The 19,739-nt window shown below is 48.1% G+C and overlaps 1 protein-coding gene across 1 annotated transcript in view; it reads right to left on the reverse strand.

Moving 5' to 3' along the window:
- The window catches only part of MOV10L1 (Mov10 like RISC complex RNA helicase 1), a 59,713-nt gene that overhangs the window by 14,765 nt on the left and 25,209 nt on the right, over window positions 1–19,739 (reverse strand). The window contains exons 10-20 of the mRNA XM_038756090.1: window positions 18,368–18,482; window positions 16,948–17,125; window positions 14,524–14,594; window positions 12,562–12,653; window positions 11,291–11,349; window positions 10,529–10,635; window positions 8,729–8,831; window positions 7,891–8,054; window positions 6,781–6,927; window positions 5,097–5,218; window positions 1,902–2,001 (exon numbers count right to left, since the gene is read on the reverse strand). Of these exons, the coding sequence (XP_038612018.1) occupies window positions 1,902–2,001; window positions 5,097–5,218; window positions 6,781–6,927; window positions 7,891–8,054; window positions 8,729–8,831; window positions 10,529–10,635; window positions 11,291–11,349; window positions 12,562–12,653; window positions 14,524–14,594; window positions 16,948–17,125; window positions 18,368–18,482 (1,258 nt within the window). The remainder of the gene's footprint in view (window positions 1–1,901; window positions 2,002–5,096; window positions 5,219–6,780; window positions 6,928–7,890; window positions 8,055–8,728; window positions 8,832–10,528; window positions 10,636–11,290; window positions 11,350–12,561; window positions 12,654–14,523; window positions 14,595–16,947; window positions 17,126–18,367; window positions 18,483–19,739) is intronic.

The following is a 19,739-nucleotide window of genomic DNA, read 5'->3' on the forward strand; positions in this document are numbered from 1 at the left end:
CCCAAAGTCACACAGCTGACAATTGGCGGAGCTGGGATTTGAACCCATGACCTCTGACTCCAAAGCCCGGGCTCTTTCCACTGAGCCACGCTGCTTCTGAATCCCCTTCTAGACTGTGAGCCCATTGTTGGGTAGGGACGTCTCTATATGCTGCCAACTTGTACTTCCCAAGTGCTTCGTACAGTGCTCTGCACACAGTAAGCGCTCAATAATACGATTGATTGAATGAATGAATGAATGTCTCCCAACTCTGTTGCACTGTCCTCTCCTAAACGCTTAGTGCAGTGGTCTGTCCACGGTCAGCACTCAATAAATACCACCAACTTGTACTTCCCAAGCGCTTAGTACAGTGCTCTGCACACAGTAAGCGCTCAATAAATACGATTGAATGAATGAATGAATGAATGTCTCCCAACTCTGTTGCACTGTCCTCTCCTAAATGCTTAGTGCAGTGGTCTGTCCACGGTCAGCACTCAATAAATACCACTGATGGATTCAATTTTGGTTACCGGTTCTCCTCTTGTGGAGAGGTAGAAAGCATCACATTTTACAGACTTTTAGAACTATCTCCTTGAACCCAAGGGATGGTGCTTTTATTTTTTTTAAAACACAAAATGGTATTTGTTAAGTGCTCATCATGTGCAAGACACTGTACTAAGATAGATACAAGCTATAGTTACAGATTTTTAGAACTATCTCCTTGAACCCAAAGGACAGTGCTTTTATTTATTTTTAAAAAACAAAATGGTATTTGTTAAGTGCTCATCATGTGCAAGACACTGTACTAAGATACAAGCAAATCATTCATTCAATCGTATTTATTGCGTGCTTACTGTGTGCAGAGCACAGTACTAAGTGTTTGGGAGAGTACAATATAACAATAAACAGACACATTCCCCACAGCAAGCTTATAGTCTAGAAGGGGAAGACACATTGGACACAATCCTTTGTCCAACATGGTGCTCCCAGTTTTAATCCCCATTTTACAGATGAGGTAACTGAGGCTCAGAGAAGTGAAGGGACTTGCCCGAGGTCAGCCAGCAGGCAAGTGGCAGAGCCGGGTTTAGAACCCAGGTCCTTCTGACTCCCAGGCTGGGGCTCTAGTCACTAGGCCATGTGGCTTCTCATAATAATAATAATAATAATAATAATAATAATAATAATAATAATAATAATAATAATGATAATGAAAAAACCTGGGCTCTAGTCTGGCAGCGTGGCTCAGTGGGAAAGAGCCCGGGCTTTGGAGCCAGAGGTCATGGGTCCGAAAACCGGCTCCGCCACATGTCTGCTGTGTGACCTTGGGCAAGTCACTTCACTTCTCTGAGCCTCAGTGACCTCATCTGTAAAATGGGGATTACGACTGTGAGCCCCACGTGGGACAACTTGATCACCTTGTATCTCCCCCCAGCACTTAGAACAGTGCTCTGCACATAGTAAGCGCTTAACAAATGCCATCATCATCATCATTATTATTATTATTGCCTGCTGTGTGCCCTTGGTTAAGTCACTTCACTTCTCCGGGCCTCCGTTTCCTCAGCTGTAAAATGGGGATTCAATTCCTGTTCTGATTTCCCCCTTAGACCGCGAGTCCCATGTGAGACTGTGACTGTCCCTGGCTTGGTTATCTTCTATATACTCCAGCACCCAAAACAGCGCCGGACACATGGTGTTTAAAAACCACAATTACTGTTATTATTATTACTAATCTGTTGCTCTGCACAGAATAAGCACTCAACAAATACCGCTGATGATGATATTACTTCAGAATTTAGAGCACCTCTAGCAAGAAGAGACAGGATCGCCTTCTCTCTTTCTTAAAAAGGAGCCCATCCAGCCCCTCTACAAGGAAAATACGACGGGGAGTGGGGCGAGCTATGAATTCTGAAGTGAGAGCTTACCTGGCCGTCCACTTCGGAGACCAGCCCTAACGGGATGAGGCATTCTGGTTCGTTCGCCTGGCCGGCCTCGTCCACAAATACGTGGGTGAAATGTCCAATTCTGGAGTCAAATGCAGAGGAGTCACCGAAGACCGCCCACAGCCCGCTGCCAGCCAGAGTCCCGGGGCGGGGTTGGACCCAACCTGAGCCCGAGGAGTAGGAGACCCCACCTGAACGTCCTCCAAAACACCATTAAGACCCCGCCTCCCCGCCGGTTGGGCCCGCGGACGCTAGTCACCTCTCCCGCGGCTAGGGAGGGCCCGCAACTGATGGCCACTTGAGGCTAGGAGGGCTCCTCTGACGGCCCCAGGCCCCAACCCGGTGACAACAAGGGAGCGCTGAGGGGACTAACATCTAAAACCTTTCGGGAAACAAGTCCTGAGGTGGCAAGAAGGGAAATCGAGCAAACCGTCACTGTGGCCAACCCGTCAGGGGCTCAGAAATACCACCACCGCCCTTCATCATCATCAATCGTATTTATTGAGCGCTTACTGTGTGCAGAGCACTGTACTAAGCGCTTGGGAAGTACAAATTGGCAACATATAGAGACAGTCCCTACCCAACAGTGGGCTCACAGTCTAAAAGGGGGAGACAGAGAACAAAACCAAACATACTAACAAAATAAAATAAACAGAATAGATATGTACAAGTAAAATAAATAAATAGAGTAATAAATATGTACAAACATATATACATATATACAGTGGGCTCATGAGGACTGTACACGGTTAAACAGATTCACTGAGCACCTTCTTTGTTAATGGTGTCTGTCAAGAGCCAGGGCCAGCACTGTACTAAGCGTGGGGGTAGATACGAGCTGAGCAGGTTGGACGCGGTCCCCGTCCCATATGGGACTCACGGACTCAATCCCCGTTTTACAGGTGAGGTCACTGAGGCCCAAGGAAGTGACTCGCCCTAGGTCACACAGAAGTTTTGCTGTCTCCCCCTTTTAGACTGTGAGCCCACTACTGGGTAGGGACCGTCTCTATATGTTGCCAACTTGTACTTCCCAAGCGCTTAGTACAGTGCTCTGCACACAGTAAGCGCTCAATAAATACGATTGATGATGATGAAGATGAGAGCGGAGCTGGGATTAGAACCCAGGTCTTCGTGACACCCAAGCCCGTGTTTCACCCATTTTGCGCAGAACATTGTGCTCGGCACTTGGGGAGTGCAATCGAAGCTCCCGACGTGGTCCCTGCCCTCAGGGAGCATCCAGTCAAACAACATGCAGCAGAACCAAGACTTCTTTCCCCAAGCCCCCTGCCATCCCCGAGGGACAGGACTTGGGTTCCTGCCACGGGGTGCCTCCGGTGCGTTATCGAGGAAGCTGAGGGAGAGCCCAGGCCCCGATCCTTTGGAGGAAGGGGCCACACCCAGGGTCCAAGCACGGAATAGTGGATAAAGCACGGGCTCGGGAGTTGGAAGGTCATGGGTTCTAATCCCGCCTCCGCCGCTTGTCACTTCACTTCTCTGTGCCTCAATTCTGGAGATTGTGACCCCATATGCTCGACCCCATTTGCTTGTATCCACCCCAGCGATTAGTACTATGCCTGGCACAACGCAGTCACCTAATAAATACCATTATTATTAGAATTTTTAATTGTTAGGCTCTCCGCGGCTGCCTTGGGGATGATTGCTTTCCGTGTGTTCTCTCGCTGGTTTGATCGGCTCCGATCTGGGTCAGAGAGGGCCAGGTTGCAGGCCGGGAGCCCTGGGCAGCAGTCCTCCCCTCGCTGGGGTGCTTGCGGTTAAGCAGCTGTTATCCCTCGTTCTCGCCTTTCCCGCCATCGACCCCCGGCCCACGTCATCCCCCGGGCCTGGAATGCCCTCCCTCTGCCCATCCGCCAAGCTAGCTCTCTTCCTCCCTTCAAGGCCCTGCTGAGAGCTCACCTCCTCCAGGAGGCCTTCCCACACTCAGCCCCTTCCTTCCTCTCCCCCCCCTTCTCTATCCCCCCATCTTACCTCCTTCCCTTCCCCACAGCACCTGTATATATCAATCAATCAATCGTATTTATTGAGCGCTTACTATGTGCAGAGCACTGTACTAAGCGCTTGGGAAGTACAAATTGGCAACACATAGAGACAGTCCCTACCCAACAGTGGGCTCACAGTCTAAAAGGGGGAGACAGAGAACAGAACCAAACATACCAACAAAATAAAATAAATAGGATAGAAATGTACAAGTAAAATAAATAAATAAATAAATAGAGTAATAAATATGTACAACCATATATACATATATACAGGTGCTGTGGGGAAGGGAAGGAGGTAAGATGGGGGGATGGAGAGGGGGGCGAGGGGGAGAGGAAGGAAGGGGCTCAGTCTGGGAAGGCCTCCTGGAGGAGGTGAGCTCTCAGCAGGGCCTTGAAGGGAGGAAGAGAGCTAGCTTGGCGGAGGGGCAGAGGGAGGGCATTCCAGGCCCGGGGGTATGTTGTTTGTACATATTTGTACATATGTATGTTTGTACATATTTATTACTCTATTTATTTATTTATTTATTTTTCTTGTACATATCTATTCTATTTATTTTATTTTGTTAGTATGTTTGGTTTTGTTCTCTGTCTCCCCCTTTTAGGCTGTGAGCCCACTGTTGGGTAGGGACTGTCTCTAGATGTTGCCAATTTGTACTTCCCAAGCGCTTAGTACGGTGCTCTGCACATAGTAAGCGCTCAATAAATACGATTGATGATGATGATGATGATCCTGTCACGGCCGCGGCCGGCGGCGGCCCGCTGGCCGTTCCGGAGGGAGGAGCATCCGCTCCCGGTCACGTCGGGCTTTCAGTCTGTGGCTCTTCGGTTCCCGAGGCTAGGCCTCCGTCAACCTAAGGTAAGGGGCGACTCGGCCCCTCGCCCGGTTCGCTTCCCCGGGCTGGCGATCGCGCCTCGTCTGCTCCCCAGTGGCCTTGTTCCTGGACAAGTCGGTTCACCGTTAAAGGCCGTTGCCTCTATTTCTCCCCCTCTAGATTCAAAGCTCGGTGAGGGCAGGGAACCTGTCTACCCACTCTGTCGTACTGGGCTCTTAGTACACAGTCGGTGCTCGATAAACACCACCGACGGCGATGGCGCTTGCCACCGATGCCGCCTCTCAATTCTAGGCGCTTTATCCCCTTGGCAAAGCCCGCGAGGGCCTCGATCCGCGCATTCGGAGTACCTCACTCCTATTTGATAAAACAGGCCTGCGCTGCTGCACGTGGTTATAATAATCCTGAACCGAGAAGCTTTCCAAATATCTTCTCCCTCTTTGCTGTAGAGTTTCAGCGTTTCACTGAGGGCCTGAAAAAACACCAGGCGAGTCTTTACAAAACGGTGCTCTTAAAAAGGGGACGGACGCACACACACGCGCGGTTACAAATTTTTAGGTGGCCCAGGGCACCGCTCGGATTCAAATAAATTCAAATAGAGAAGCAGCGTGGCTCAGTGGAAAAAGCCCGGGCTTTGGAGTCAGAGGTCAGGGGTTCAAATCCCAGCTCCGCCACTTGTCAGCTGTGTGACTTTGGGCAAGTCACTTAACTTCTCTGGGCCTCACTTCCCTCACCTGTAAAATGGGGATGAAGACTGTGAGCCCCACGTGGGACAACCTGATCACCTTGTAAATTCCCCAGCACTTAGAACAGTGCTCTGCACATAGTAAGCGCTTAATAAATGCCATTATTATTATTAAATAAAGCTAAAGTTTACATCATCTGGCTCCTAGAATTCCACTTCACTCAGATTTTTCTTCAGAAATAAATTGGAACGCTACAGCCCCCGGCTTCATGGGGGGCAGAATAATAATAATAATAATAATGATGGCATTTGTTAAGCGCTTACTGTGTGCAAAGCACTGTTCTAAGCGCTGAAGCAGCATGGCCTAGTGGTTACAGCTCGGGCCTTGGAGTCAGAAGGTGCTGGGTTCTAATCCTGGCTCTGCCACCTGTCTGCTTGTGTGGCCTCGGGCAGGTTAGTTCCCTGTGCCTCAGTTACCTCATCTGTAAAATGGGGAATAAGATTGTGATCTCTGTGTGGGACGAGGACTGTGTCCAACCTCATCACCTTTTAACTAAATCAGTGCTTAAAACAGTGCCTGGCATATAGTAAGCGCTAAAGAAATACCATTAAAAGAAAAGTCAAGAAGGCCAGAGAAGCAGCATTGCCTAGTGGAAAGGGCACAGTCCTGGGAGTCAAAGGACCTGCATTCTAATTCTGGCTTCTGCATTTGCCTGCTGTGTGATTTTGGGCAATTCACTTGACGTCTCTGCCTCAGTTCCCTCAACTACAAAAATGGGAATTCGATACCCGTTCTCCTTCCTACTCAGACTGTGAGCCCCTTGTGGAAATGAGATTGGGGCCAAGATAACTGCAGGAAATCTACCTCAGAGTTTGGCACATAGTAAGCACTTGAAAAATACCATAATTATCACCATTAGAATGAGCAGATAATAATAACTGCATTTGTTAAGTGCTTACTATGTGCAAAGCACTGTTCTAAGTGCTGGTGGGGGGATACACGGTGATCAAGTTGTCCCACGTGGGGCTCACAGTCTTTAATCCCCATTTTACAGATGAGGCAACTGAGGCTTAGAGAAGTTAAGTAACTTGCTCAAAGTCACATGGCAGACATGTGGCGGAGCCGGGATTCAAACCCATGACCCCTGACTCCAAAGCTCGGGCTCTTTCCACTGAGCCACGCTGCTTCTCTGATGTTACAGCAGATGTTATAGCTAGTAGCACATATATATCTCAGGGCAGTGATAGGAGCTTCCAAGCAAGTCAGCAGAAGAATTTAGACTACTGATGCTATACTCTTCATCCGCTTCTCGCGTTCTTTGAAAACTTGGCATTTGGGTGAAAATTACCTCTTCCGACCTGCACGTGGCATTCACTCTCACCATGGTACCAGGTTTCAGCTTATTGCTTTCATGGAGCCTCAGGCACACCAGGTCTGTGGCACTGTTGGACGGGGCACAGACCAAAATCCGACTGTCCGGTAGAGTGTAATGGATCTAAGGGAAGAAGGCAAGCTCGGCCGATTAAAGCGGAAAGGGATGCCGCCCCCCATCCGCTCCCAACCTCCATCCCTCCGGACAGATACACCCGGAAACAAACAGCCAATCCAGAACACATCTAAACCCAGTACAGGTGGGGCCCACTGGGCCGACTGCGGGCTCGGAAGGAGGAGGCGGGGGCCGGGGTCTTTTCCCAGAATGATCCCGACGTCACGGGATCCGCTCTGTGTGAATGCCTGTGTGCTCCTGCTGGCTTGTGGGATTGTTGGGACGAAGCCTGAGACGAGCTGGGTGAGCGTGCTCTGAGTTCTTCAGGAGAAAAGTCTCACGCAACCCACGTTCTCACTCTCACAGAGGGTTGGGTTTTGAAAAAGCAGGCCCCGGAAGTCCCGCCGCCTGGGTTCTGATTTTCACGCCAACTGGGTTTTCCAGTACGGCCGATGGGGCCGGTTGGAAAAATCCAGGCCGGCCAATCTCTAGGAAATACGCTTACCCCACCTGGCTGGCTTCACAACGGAATGAGAGAATTGGGAAGTGGCTTACCACGAGTTACCCAGGGCAACCCCCCAGCTCCCGATGAGATGTTTGTACATATTTATTACTCTATTTATTTATTTATTTATTTTACTTGTACATATCTATTCTATTTATTTTATTTTGTTAGTATGTCTGGTTTTGTTCTCTGTCTCCCCCTCTTAGACTGTGAGCCCACTGTTGGGTAGGGACTGTCTCTATATGTTGCCAATTTGTACTTCCCAAGCGCTTAGTACAGTGCTCTGCACACAGTAAGCGCTCAATAAATACGACTGATGATGATGATGATGAGATGTGTGGGCATCTCGGGAAAAGAGCCGAGGCCACGGGAAGCCGAGTTGACGCGGGCGCCAGGCGGTCGGATCGACCGATGTTTGCCCGATCCCTAATGAACATCACAATCAATATACTTATCCTCACTATGACCTGTAATATGGCTTCTATGATCGTCATCGTCTTTCCAGTCCCGGGCGGCCCGAAGAGGACGTAGGGAATCGGGCGGCAGTCGCCACTCAGGATCCTTTTCACTGCTAATTTCTGATGTTCGTTCAGCACGGGATTGAAAAAGCCGTTCTCCTGAACTGCCAAAGCTGCACTCCAAAGAGATGGGGGAGAATGAATCACCGGAATCTTACGGGCTGCGACCTTGGTCCAGGGGACGTCACGAAGGAGGCAGCGAGGAGGCCCCTGCAAAGCAGCTGGAGGCAAACTCTCAGGTCCTCTCTGTCCCGGAACTTGACGGGACACCCCACTAGAACTCGGAGACACAGAGGTCCGGGAATAATCCGAGATTCTTTAAGCTGTTAGGAACTGCCCGGGGTCAGAAGTCCTTCCTCCTGCCTTCCGGAAGTGCTGGGAGATTGATCCCATTTGTAGAGGTATCCGGGGAAGACCTCCTCCCACCACTGTCAAAAAAACCCAAAACCAACACAAAAACTGCCCTTGGAGTCTGATCTAGAATTTGGCACCCGTCACCCCCTAGAAATTCACGAGATCTCCGGTCAGTCCCTTGAGACATCCTCCTTGGCTCTGGCGTTGGGGAACAGTGAACAGTTTGTGGCCTCTAGCCCTGGGGGTGGGGACCAACAGAACAGTTCCTGAACTTGAAGTCCACCGCTGAGCCGGACCTCAGCCATTTTTGTCGTCAGGGCTTCTTGACCCTATTGGCAGAGGCCCCATTTTACAATTTTAGCCCTCTTCCCGTGCCCGGGGGCCCTTCCCACTGTCTGTCCTGCACCCCCTCAAAGCCAGGACGGTGATGTACCCGGTTCGCTTGCTTGTGAGGACACGGTCTCCGTTCTAACCCTGGCGGAGGCGTCGCTCTCCTCAGGGGGACGTGCGGTTTGCTCCTTTACGAGTTTCATCGTCTGAAGGAAAAAAAAAGGAATTTAAAAATAATCAAATACAGAGAAAATGTTGTAAAAGGAAAAAAAGGTATAGGGGAACGTTTGTGTCTGGGAAACACAGAATTGTGTGTTCGATTCTATGAGTCACCGTGGGATGCTGTCAGGATGCAAGGTACCCAGGGTGAGGACGGTGCTTTCTGGACCCTGAATTTCTCCCAGGGTCTCCCTGGTGCCTAGGTGGGCCTGGAGGTTTTGGGGTTTTTTTAGTGGTATTTCTTAACTAATTGTAAAGCAAAGTGGCCTAGTGGAAAAAAGCACAGGCTTGGGAGTCATAGGACCTGGGTTCTAATCCCAGCTCTGAACAACTGTCTGCTGCCTGACCTTGGGCAAGTCACTTAATTAGGAGAAGCAGCCTGGCTCAGTGGAAAGGGCCCAGGCTTTGCAGTCAGAGGTCATGGGTTCAAATCCCGGCTCCGCCAAGTGTCAGCTCAGTGACTTTGGGCAAGTCACTTCACTTCTCTATGCCTCAGTTACCTCATCTGTAAAATGGGGATTAGGACTGTGAGCCCCCGTGGGACAATCTGATCACCTTGTAACCTCCCCAGTGCTTAGAACAGTGCTTTGTACATAGTAAGTGCTTAATAAATGCCATTATTATTATTATTACTATTAATTTCTCTGGGACTCAGTTTCCTCATATGGAAAATGGGGATACAATACCTATTCTCCCTCCTACTTAGATTTTGAGCCCCATGTGGGACCTAATTATCCTTTAACTACCTCAGTGCTTGGCACATACCAAATACCACAAATTACTATTACTACGTACCAGGTACTTTACCAAATGTAGAGAATATTGGACACAATCCCAGTCCCAATCTAAGAGGGAGGGAAAAGAAGAATTTTATCCTCATTTTACAAGATGAGGTAACAGAGTCCCAGAAGTGAAGTGACTTAACGATGCCATTTATTAAGTGCTTACTATGTGCAAAGCACTGTACTAAGCGCTGGGGGAGGTTACAAGGTGAGCAGGTTGTCCCATGGGGGGGCTCGCAGTCTTAATCCCCATTTTACAGATGCGGTAACTGAGGCCCAGAGAAGTAAAGTGACTTGCCCAAAGTCACACAGCTGACAATTGGTGGAGCTGGGATTTGAACCCATGACCTCTGACTCCAAAGCCCGAGCTCTTTCCACTGCACCATGCTGCTTCTCTTATCTTCTCTTTTAGACTGTGAGCCCACTGTTGGGTAGGGACCGTCTCTATATGTTGCCAACTTGTACTTCCCAAGTGCTTAGTACAGTGCTCTGCACATAGTAAGCGCTCAATAAATACGATTGATGATGATGATCCAAGGTCCCTGCTATGTAAACTTTGAAAGGACTTTTTATTGGAGGGGTTGGGTTTATACCATTATATTTCTACAACTCCATTATGGAAGCAGTAGCATACATACGTACATATGTATAATATGTGTGCATACACACACACACACAAAATACATGTTGGACAAATTTAGCCTATTCATTATAAAACAACCTCAATCAAAACCAGTCTCAAGGCAGACAAACCCCAACACTGATACTTGAACCTAGGGCCTGGGAAAGTCAAATCGTGGCCATCTATTTCACAGAACGACTCAGGCCACGCTCTTCCCTTCAGTCATGCCTCTGAGGTTAATTCCAGCCCCATTTCTGAGGAACGCCCGTCCTGATTTTACCTTGTCTTGCCCAGGAGCAGACTGCGGATCACCAGGACTGTCTTGTAAGCTGTTCCAAGTCCCAGAGACTTGAGGTGCTTGTAAACTGATGCTTTCTGGAAACAGCACTTTTGGAAGGGGGAAAGGAGACAGGAAATGAAAATGGGCCGTGACGGCTTTCCAGGCACGTTTACGACAATCTAGCCAGGCCCCGGCTGGCGGCATTTTCCCCGACACTGGCACACTCCAGCCTTCTTTAGCTAGCCTTACTTCACGTCTGGCTCTCCGAGACACTACGCTAGAGGAACCCATGCCTGCCTAACTCCCTCCAGAGTTCAGCCGTGAACACAAGTCCCACTGAGGCGCTGGAAGCCGTTAGGCCTCGCTCTTGCTTCCCCTTACTTACAATTTATTTTAGGACCCGTCTCCCCCGCTAGACTGTCAGTTCCTTGAGGGCAAGTACAGCTCCCAACAGTGGTGTTGGGAGGAAGAGAGGGCGGCAGAGGCGGGGGACTGAAACACTGAGAAGCGGTGTTCCCTAATGGATGGAGCACGAGACTGGCAGTCAGAAGGAGCTGGGTTCTTGACTATGTGACCTTGGACAAGTCACTTCACTTCTCTGGGCTTCAGTTCCCTCATCTGTAAATGGGGATTAAGACCCTGTGCTCTACGTGGGGCAGGGACTGCGCCCAACCCCATTATCCTGTGTCCACCCTTGTGCTTAGTACAGTGCTTGGCACAAGGTAAGCACTTAACAAGTATTATTATTATTATTATTACTACCTTTATCGCCCAAATGGAGAGCTTGCTCAACTGCAAACTGACATCTCCTGCTGGTTGTCCTGCCAAACACAAGGCCAAAGTCAAGGTAGGGTAAGCAGTTGCATGCACAGACCGTAACCGTTCTCTATCTTTTTTTTTACGGTGTTTGTTAATCACTTACTATGTGCTTCCGTTCAGTTTCTACTCCAGATGGCTGTAGCGGAGGGCACTGCCCTAGTCCGAAAATTATTCTGATCCTCCTTCAGTCAGTCCCTCGTATTTACTGAGTGCTTACTGTGTGCTGAGCACCGTACTAAGCACTTGGGAGAGTACCGTATAACAATACACAGATACGTCCCCTGCCCACAATGAGATTACAGTCTAGACGGGGATTTTGACATTAACAGTATCTTAATAATAGTAACTGGGAGCCAGAGCGGGGTCAGAACAATCATTCATCAGTCCTTACTGTCAACCAGAACACAGACAGGATGATTCCGCCCACACCCTCTTTCTACCTTACAAGGGAACCAGGATGGTTAAATGTCGACGCTTCAAAAGAAATTAAGTACTTGGACTTTTGGGGTAGTGGGCCGTAGAACATTCAACAGAAAGGATTCCCCTCAATGTCTACCGCTAACGCTGAAGAGGAGTTTTCAGACACCTATGGGGATGTCTTTTATTACATTTTAAAGGTAAGTTTTGCAGGGGAGTCTAATTTGCTAGGTTTTCATGGGTACCGATGTCTAGAGAACCCCACTGTATTAGCCAGGTCACATAAACTAAGCCCTCTCGACAAAGTCCGGAGGTTTTGGGGTTTTTTTCTTTCAGAAATTTTAACAGAGGGAGGAGGTCAGCACAAAGAACCCTCTCTCTCGGCGTCACGGATCTGACAGCTTGAACTTTTCTTGAAATTCAACAACCAGCTCATCTGGTTGTGAGAGGAGCAGCGTGGCTCAGTGGAAAGGGCCCGGGCTTGGGAGTCAGAGGTCGTGGGTTCTAATCCCGGCTCTGCCACTTGTCAGCTGCGTGACTCTGGGCAAGTCACTTCACGTCTCTGGGCCTCAGTTACCTCATCGATAAAATGGGGATGAAGCCTGTGAGCCCCACATGGGACAACATGATTACTTTGTATCTACCCCAGTGCTTAGAACAGTGCTTGGCATGTAGTAAGCGCTTAACAAACACCATCGTTATCATTATTATTATTATTATCTGGACAACAGGGGCACACAGTAGAAAAATCCATGAGAGTGGTACGATCCTCTAGAGATCTTTTCGAAGCACTTTACCTATTGAAGGTGAATTGTACGTCCATGGGCTCTGAATTGTAAGCCTGTTCGAATTCTGGATTGAGTTTCAGAGTTGCATCTTCTTCATGTATCTTAAAGAACAAGGGATGGAGAAATGATTTTTTTCCCCACTGAATGCTTTCATGCTGAACAAACGACTCTTGGCCTAGTCTTAGATTACGTAAGCTCAGCCTATGGCCCCTGTCGTCGCAAAATGAAGGGATGACAGTCAATGAAGGCAGGCTAAGTGAGAAGATGATTTTCAGAACGAATGAGAAGCAGCGTGGCTCAGTGGCAAGAGCCTGGGCTTGGGAGTAAGAGGTCGTGGGTTCTAATCCCGGCTCTGCCACCTGTCAGCTGGGTGACTTTGGGTAAATCACTTCACTTCTCTGGGCCTAGGTTACCTCATCTGTAAAATGGGGATAAAGACTGTGAGCCCCACGTGGGACAGCCTGATTACCTTGTAACTACCCCAGCGCTTAGAACAGTGGTTGGCACATAGTAAGCGCTTAACAAATGCCATTATTATTATTATTATAAATCGTGCACAACCTTGGCTTGCTGGAATAACAGGTCGAAGCTGCTTTTTCTGGTCGCTAACTCCTCTCAGAAGCTCCTCGGGAGAGAGGTCTTGGCTGATGAAGCCATCTCGGGACATCTATTGTACTTTCCCAAGGACTTAGTTCAGTGCTCTACACACAATAAGTGCGCAGTAAATACCAGTCAGTCAGGTGTATCGGTTGAGCGTTTACTGTGTGTAAATCACCGTACTAAATGCTCAGGACAGTACAATCCAATAAACAGATGCATTCCCTGCCCACAACGAGCTTACAGTCTAGACTGACTATTTGATGACCACATCAACCCCCCCGTTCTACCCCCCACCTGCTTCGGCCTGCCCTCAATGAGTCAATTTTCGCGTCATTTCTTTTTTCCAGTGTTTCCTTCACGATCGTTTTGTCCTAGTATTCAACTCCTAGGCTGCCGGCTGGCAGCCGCTCCACTCAGTCGTGCTCTGCAGAGCGCGCTCAATGCAAGTTTCATAGCCTCTGTTCAGCCAACGGGAAATAAATTCCCAGAGTTTGGTTTTTTGGCAAGGCCCTGAAATATTGGAAGGCCAAGTGGTCCCTGATTCATTCATTCGATTCAATTGTATTTATTAAGCGCTTACCGTGTGCAGAGCACTGTACTAAGTGCTTGGGAAGTACAAGTTGGCAACATATAGAGACGGCCCCTACCCAACAACGGGCTCACAGTCTAGAAATGATGACTGATGACCGGCTGCCCAGGGGTTCAGAGGTCTCAGGTCTTGCCCCCACCATTTTCCCTCCGGTTGAGTCCCACCCACAGAAGGGCCCAAAGAGGGACAGGGGTTGGTGGCGTAGGTCTGTGCCCTACATAAAAGGGCACTCTTTGGCCTGCCAGGTAGCAGAACTAAGGGAATGGAAGGCTCCGCCATTTGGATTTACGGAGCCCGGAAGTCACCAACCAATCAATAGGATGGGCAGGAGAACTTCCTCCTTTGATTTGCTTAAACACAAGAAAATTAATGGCCTAATGTCGCTCTATTAATTCTTCCTTTATCTGTCTTCCTCTCTAGATGTGAACTCATTGGGTAGGGAATTGGCTTCGGTTTTTCTCGACACATTGCCCGAGTGCCTCGTACAAAGTTCCCTGCAAATAAAGGCGCTCAAAAAATGGTTTAGGAGACAGTGACGTACGTGGGCTACCGAGCTTCCCAAAAGGCCACGACGCAATGGCATAGGCCACCAAACTGGGTGGTTTCTAAGCCTTGGAAGACTGGACTATAATGCAATAGGATCTCAGTTAGTTGGAGAAATGTTAGGGTGCTCTGTCCGTCACTTCGGCACAGAAGACAACCTTCCCGGATACCTGTTTTCTGAATTTCCTTAGCCACTCTCCCTGATCTGGAAAAATCTTAAGAGTGGAATGTGCACTCACCTCGGAGACGTAGCCCACGTAGTCAATCACATGTTCAGCATTGTCCTGGCTTCTTAAAATCACTTTGTCACCTAGTTGCAAAACAAACACACCCGGGGTGACTCCTGGACTAGGCAAAGAAGAGCTTTGGACATACGGGTAAGGAAAGGCACTGACTAGTGAAAACAGGCCCTGGAACCAGTTCTACAATCTGGAAACTGGGTAACACAAATAACACAAACAAGCAGCATGGCTCAGTGGACAGAGCACGGGCTTAGGAGTCAGGGGCCATGGGTTCAAATCCCGCCTCCGCCAACTGTCAGCTGTGTGACTTTGGGCAAGTCACTTAACTTCTCTGTGCCTCAGTAACCTCATCTGTAAAATGGGGATTAAGACTGTGAGCCCCCCGTGGGGCAACCTGATCTCCTTGTAACCTCCCCAGTGCTTCGAACAGTGCTTTGCACATAGTAAGTACTTAATAAATGACATTATTATTATTATTAACTTCCATGTAGCTGAGCTGAGGGGTTCCTCATCTTCAGAAGTGAAATATATCCAAGTTGTTGGAAGTTGGAAGATCATTTCTTTGCCCCATTTCATTCCCACTGTTCTATTTAGACTAATTTACAACATTATCCTTGGGGCCTTTCTCTTTCCACTCTTCCAGAAAAATCACTCCTTTTCTATTTTTAGCTGAGAGGCTCTTCTTCCCTTCCCCGTCTCTCATTTCCTTTCCCCCCTACTCTCTCTCCCCGCCACCCCTCGTGCTTTCTCCCCTTTCCTCTTTCCCTTCTCAGGCATTCCAAGGTATTTAATTGAGCACCTACTGAGTGAAAAGCACTGGGCCAGATGCCTGGGAAAGCACGATAGAAGCAAAATAATAATAATAACTGTGTTATTTGTTAAGCACTGACTATGTGCAAGGTGCTGTTCTAAGTTCTGGGGTGGGTCCCTCTCCCACACTGTGGGCTCGCAGCAAAACAAAGCAAAGGGAAGCAGCGTGGGCTAGTGGATAGAGTATGGGCCCGGGAGTTGGAGGGACCTGGGTTCTAATCCTGACTCTGCCCCTTGCTTGCCATGTTACCTTAGGCAAGTCACTTAACTTCTCTGTGCCTCAGTTATCTGTACAACGGGGATTAAGACTATGAGCCCCATGTGGGACATGGAATGGGTCCAACCTATCTTGTATCTACCCCAGTGCTTAGTTCAGTGCCCGGCACATAGTAAGTGCTTCAGAAATACCACAAATACCACAAAACAAATACCCCAAAATACCAAATACCACACAAAAAACCCCACAAATACCATGCCTACAAGGAACTTACAGTCTCAATGGGGAGGTACAAAAATCATTTACCAAAATTATTTACCAAGGGTGGGAGAAGCCCATGATGAATGTGAAAATCTGGGATGGGGTGAATGGGTCCAGAGTCCAGAGGGCCCGGGGTGGGGGTGGGGGGGCGGTGAGAACAGGATTTGGAGCGGAGAAGGTGAGGTGGGATGTCAGAGTTGATGAATTTAGGTGTGGAACACTGTCTCCAGACGATGCCATGTAAAGTGCATCTGGGCTGTACACAGTAAGCACACAGTAAGCGCTTAACAGATGCCATTATTATTATTAAGAGGGGAGAAGTGAGAAGCTGCCAGAGTTAACAGCATGAGGAAGTGAGATGCTGGATGATGGGAATCGGTCAAACCTATTTATTGAGCGCTTACTGTATGTAGAGCACTGTAATAATAATGATGATGATGATGATGATGGCATTTGTTAAGAGCTTATTATGGGCAAAGCACTGTTCTAAGCGCTGGGGAGGATACAAGGTGATCAGATTGTCCTACGTGGGGCTCACAGTCAATCAATCAATCAATCGCATTTATTGAGCGCTTACTGTGTGCAGAGCACTGTACTAAGCGCTTGGGAAGTACAAGTTGGCAACGTATAGAGACAGTCCCTACCCAACAGTGGGCTCACAGTCTAAAAGGGGGAGACGGAGAACAAAACCAAACATACTAACAAAATAAAATAAATAGAATAGATATGTACAAGTAAAATAAATAGAGTAATAAATATGTACAAACATATATACATATATACAGGTGCTGAAGGGAAGGAGGTAAGATGGGGGGTGGAGAGGGGGACGAGGGGGAGAGGAAGGAAGGGGCTCAGTCTGGGAGGGAACTGAGGCACAGAGAAGTGAAGTGACTCGCCCAAACTCACAAAGCTGACAATTGGCAGCTTCTCCCTGACCTACCTGATGGAAGGGAACAGGGGTTTGATTGGTGCTCTATTTCCCTGATGTCCCCACAAATGGCATCAGAGAGCTCTCCTCATCCTTACTGCAAGGGTTCTTGGTCTGGCCGGGGACAACTGGGGTGCCCACCTGAATACAGGCAGCTGAAGACCCCCCAGGATTTTTTTATTTTAATAATACATGTCAAACCAACCAGGGTAGAGAGACGGTCTGCCCTCCGACAATCCAGGCACTTCCAAGACTAACAGGTTTCCACTCCGTTTTAAAATGATCCCACTCATGCTGTAATCTCTGATGTCCATTTCGGCGTGGATTTCCTCGAGCCAAAGCAGGGTGGAAAAGTTTCCTTTATAGTTGGTGATGCTCAGCCGCTGGAGACAAAAAAAAGTGATACGTTTGTGAGTGGAATCGAGGGGGAGTTGGTGGGCTTGAGCATTTCTCATAGAGCGCTCTTTGCCACCTGCCTGCTGGGTGACCTCAGCCAAGTCACTCACTCCTCGGTGCCTCAGTTTCCTCACTATAAAATGGGGATTCAAGACCTGTTCTTCCTCCTCAGACTATTAGCCCCACGTGGGACCGGGACTATGTCCGACCTGATTATCTTGTATCTATCACCTTGTATCTTGTACTTATTTAGTACAGTGCTTGGCACAGAATAAATGTTTCGACACACACCACTATTATTATTATCATGATTATTATCTGCATGATATTCTCAGCATGGCAAGGCACAGAGACTTCCTAACCAGTGATCTTAATTTACCGGGGGAGAAAAACTGGAGAAGGGACCTACCTGTAGAACCTGAAAACACAGGAATGGCCCCTGTGGGAGGTTAAAAACCCAAGACTTTTACTTCAAATTCCCTAATCAATCACATTTACTGAGTGCTTACTGTGTGCAGAGCACTGAACTAAGTGCTTGGGAGAGTACGATACAACCCAATAACAGACACAATCGCTGCCCACAACGAGTTTACAGTCACAAGACTATTACAACCCCACTTGCTTTGCTTCTCTAATGACAACCTACTCACTGTACCTCAACTTCTTCTATCTCGCCACGGACCCTTGCCCGCATCCTACCTCTGGCCTGGACCTTCCTCTCCCCCTTCATATCCGACAGATCATCCCTCTCCCCATCTTCAGAGCCTTATTAAAATCCCATCTCCGCTAAGAAGGCTTCCCCAGATCCTCATTCTCCCTACTCTCTCTCCCTTCAGCATATTCCTTACACTTGGATCGTACCCCTTCCCAGCACTCACATCCATATCCGTAATTCATTTTAATGAATGTTTCCCCCTCTAGACTGTAAGGTTCTTGTGGACAGGGAACTGTGTTTTCTGTGCTCTCTCTCAAACAATGCACACAGTAAGTACTCAATCAAGATGACTGACTGAAAACCTCGCTCATACCTATCGAGGCTAACTTTTCACTGCTCCTCATCCGATTCCGCCGACACATCGCAGCGTCAAATCATTCACAGCAATCTTTTGGTTCCCCAACAGCCGTTCGGAAACTAGCAGTTTGTGTGCGTGCGTTTTCAGAGCGAGCCTTGCCAACCGCTCAAAGGCTTTGGAGAGACAGACAAACACTCCCATACATGGTTCTCTCACCTCGGCAAGCAACGGCTGAAAAATCAGGACGTCCATTTCTTGTTCCACGCATTTTCTCAGTCTATCAGGGACTGGATAGTGAGGAAGGAAACTTGGAAGTTGTCTTCTCAGGTTCCTTAAAAACAAGTTGTTGTTTTTTTAATCTTAAATGATGTATTTCTATTCGCGGATTGCAAGTAAGAATGCTTGTACACTAGGCCCTAAACACTATAATAATAATAATAATGATGGCATTTATTAAGCGCTTTCTATGTACAAAGCGCTGGGGAGGTTACAAGGTGATCAGGTTGTCCCACGGGGGGCTCACAGTCCCCATTTTACAGATGAGGTAACTGAGGCCCAGAGAAGAGAAGTGACTTGCCCAAAGTCACACAGCTGACAAGTGGCGGAGCCGGGATTTGAACCCATGACCTCTGACTCCAAAGCCTGGGCTCTTTCCACTGAGTCATGCTGCTTCTTCACTACCATTTCCTTCAAGAACAAACTTATTAATACTTCCCAATTATTTCGGATAAAAAGTTGTTTTGGCTTGCGTACCATAGTCCACATTTCACCATCATTAATTTGTCTTTCAATTCTTAAAATAATGTTAATAGTAGAGTGAAACTTAGCACCTTCCTTTCAATGCTTCAAAATGAGCCATTCCGCTCCATTTAGGCCTCGGAGGGGTAGTTGCCTCTCTTCTGCTATTCAAAATGTGCTTCTTCTCCATCCCAAGCCCGCCTCCCTGCAGGCAGCCCATTCGGCTTTCCTACCCACCCTCTAATCCCCCGGCGTGGGGGCACGTTCCTCGTGTGTGACCTTGAGCAAGTCACTTCACTTCTCTGCAAATCCCTCATCCGTAAAACAGGGATTAAGACTGTGAGCCCCATGTGGGACAGAAACTGGATCCAACCGGGTTACCTTGTATCTACCCCAGGGCTTAGAATGGTGCTTGGTACACCGTGAGCGTTTAATAAATACCATTATAATTATTGTTAGACTGCTTATTGTGTCTATCACCTCTGTTACAATGTACTTTCCCCAGTGCTTGGTACGGTGCTCTGAACACGGTAAGTACTCGATAAATGCCACTGACTGATAGAGAAAAATGACAGATGCCTAACTCGATACCCAGGCCCTTTTCATTTTTGTTCTTTTCTTTCCCCTCCCCTGGTCGATTTATGTTGCTTCCCCTCTTTCTTCTTTAAATCAAATCACCTTAGACTGTGAGCCCGTTGTTGGGTAGGGACCATCTCTATATGTTGCCAACCTGTACTTCCCAAGAGCTTAGTACACACAGTAAGCGCTCAATAAATGCGATTGAATGAATGAATGGTTCATTGTGTATTTATTATCAGGAACTATATCGAAAGAATGCGTGGCATTAATG

Source organism: Tachyglossus aculeatus, chromosome 14, assembly GCF_015852505.1.
Source record: "Tachyglossus aculeatus isolate mTacAcu1 chromosome 14, mTacAcu1.pri, whole genome shotgun sequence".
NCBI lineage: Eukaryota > Metazoa > Chordata > Mammalia > Monotremata > Tachyglossidae > Tachyglossus > Tachyglossus aculeatus.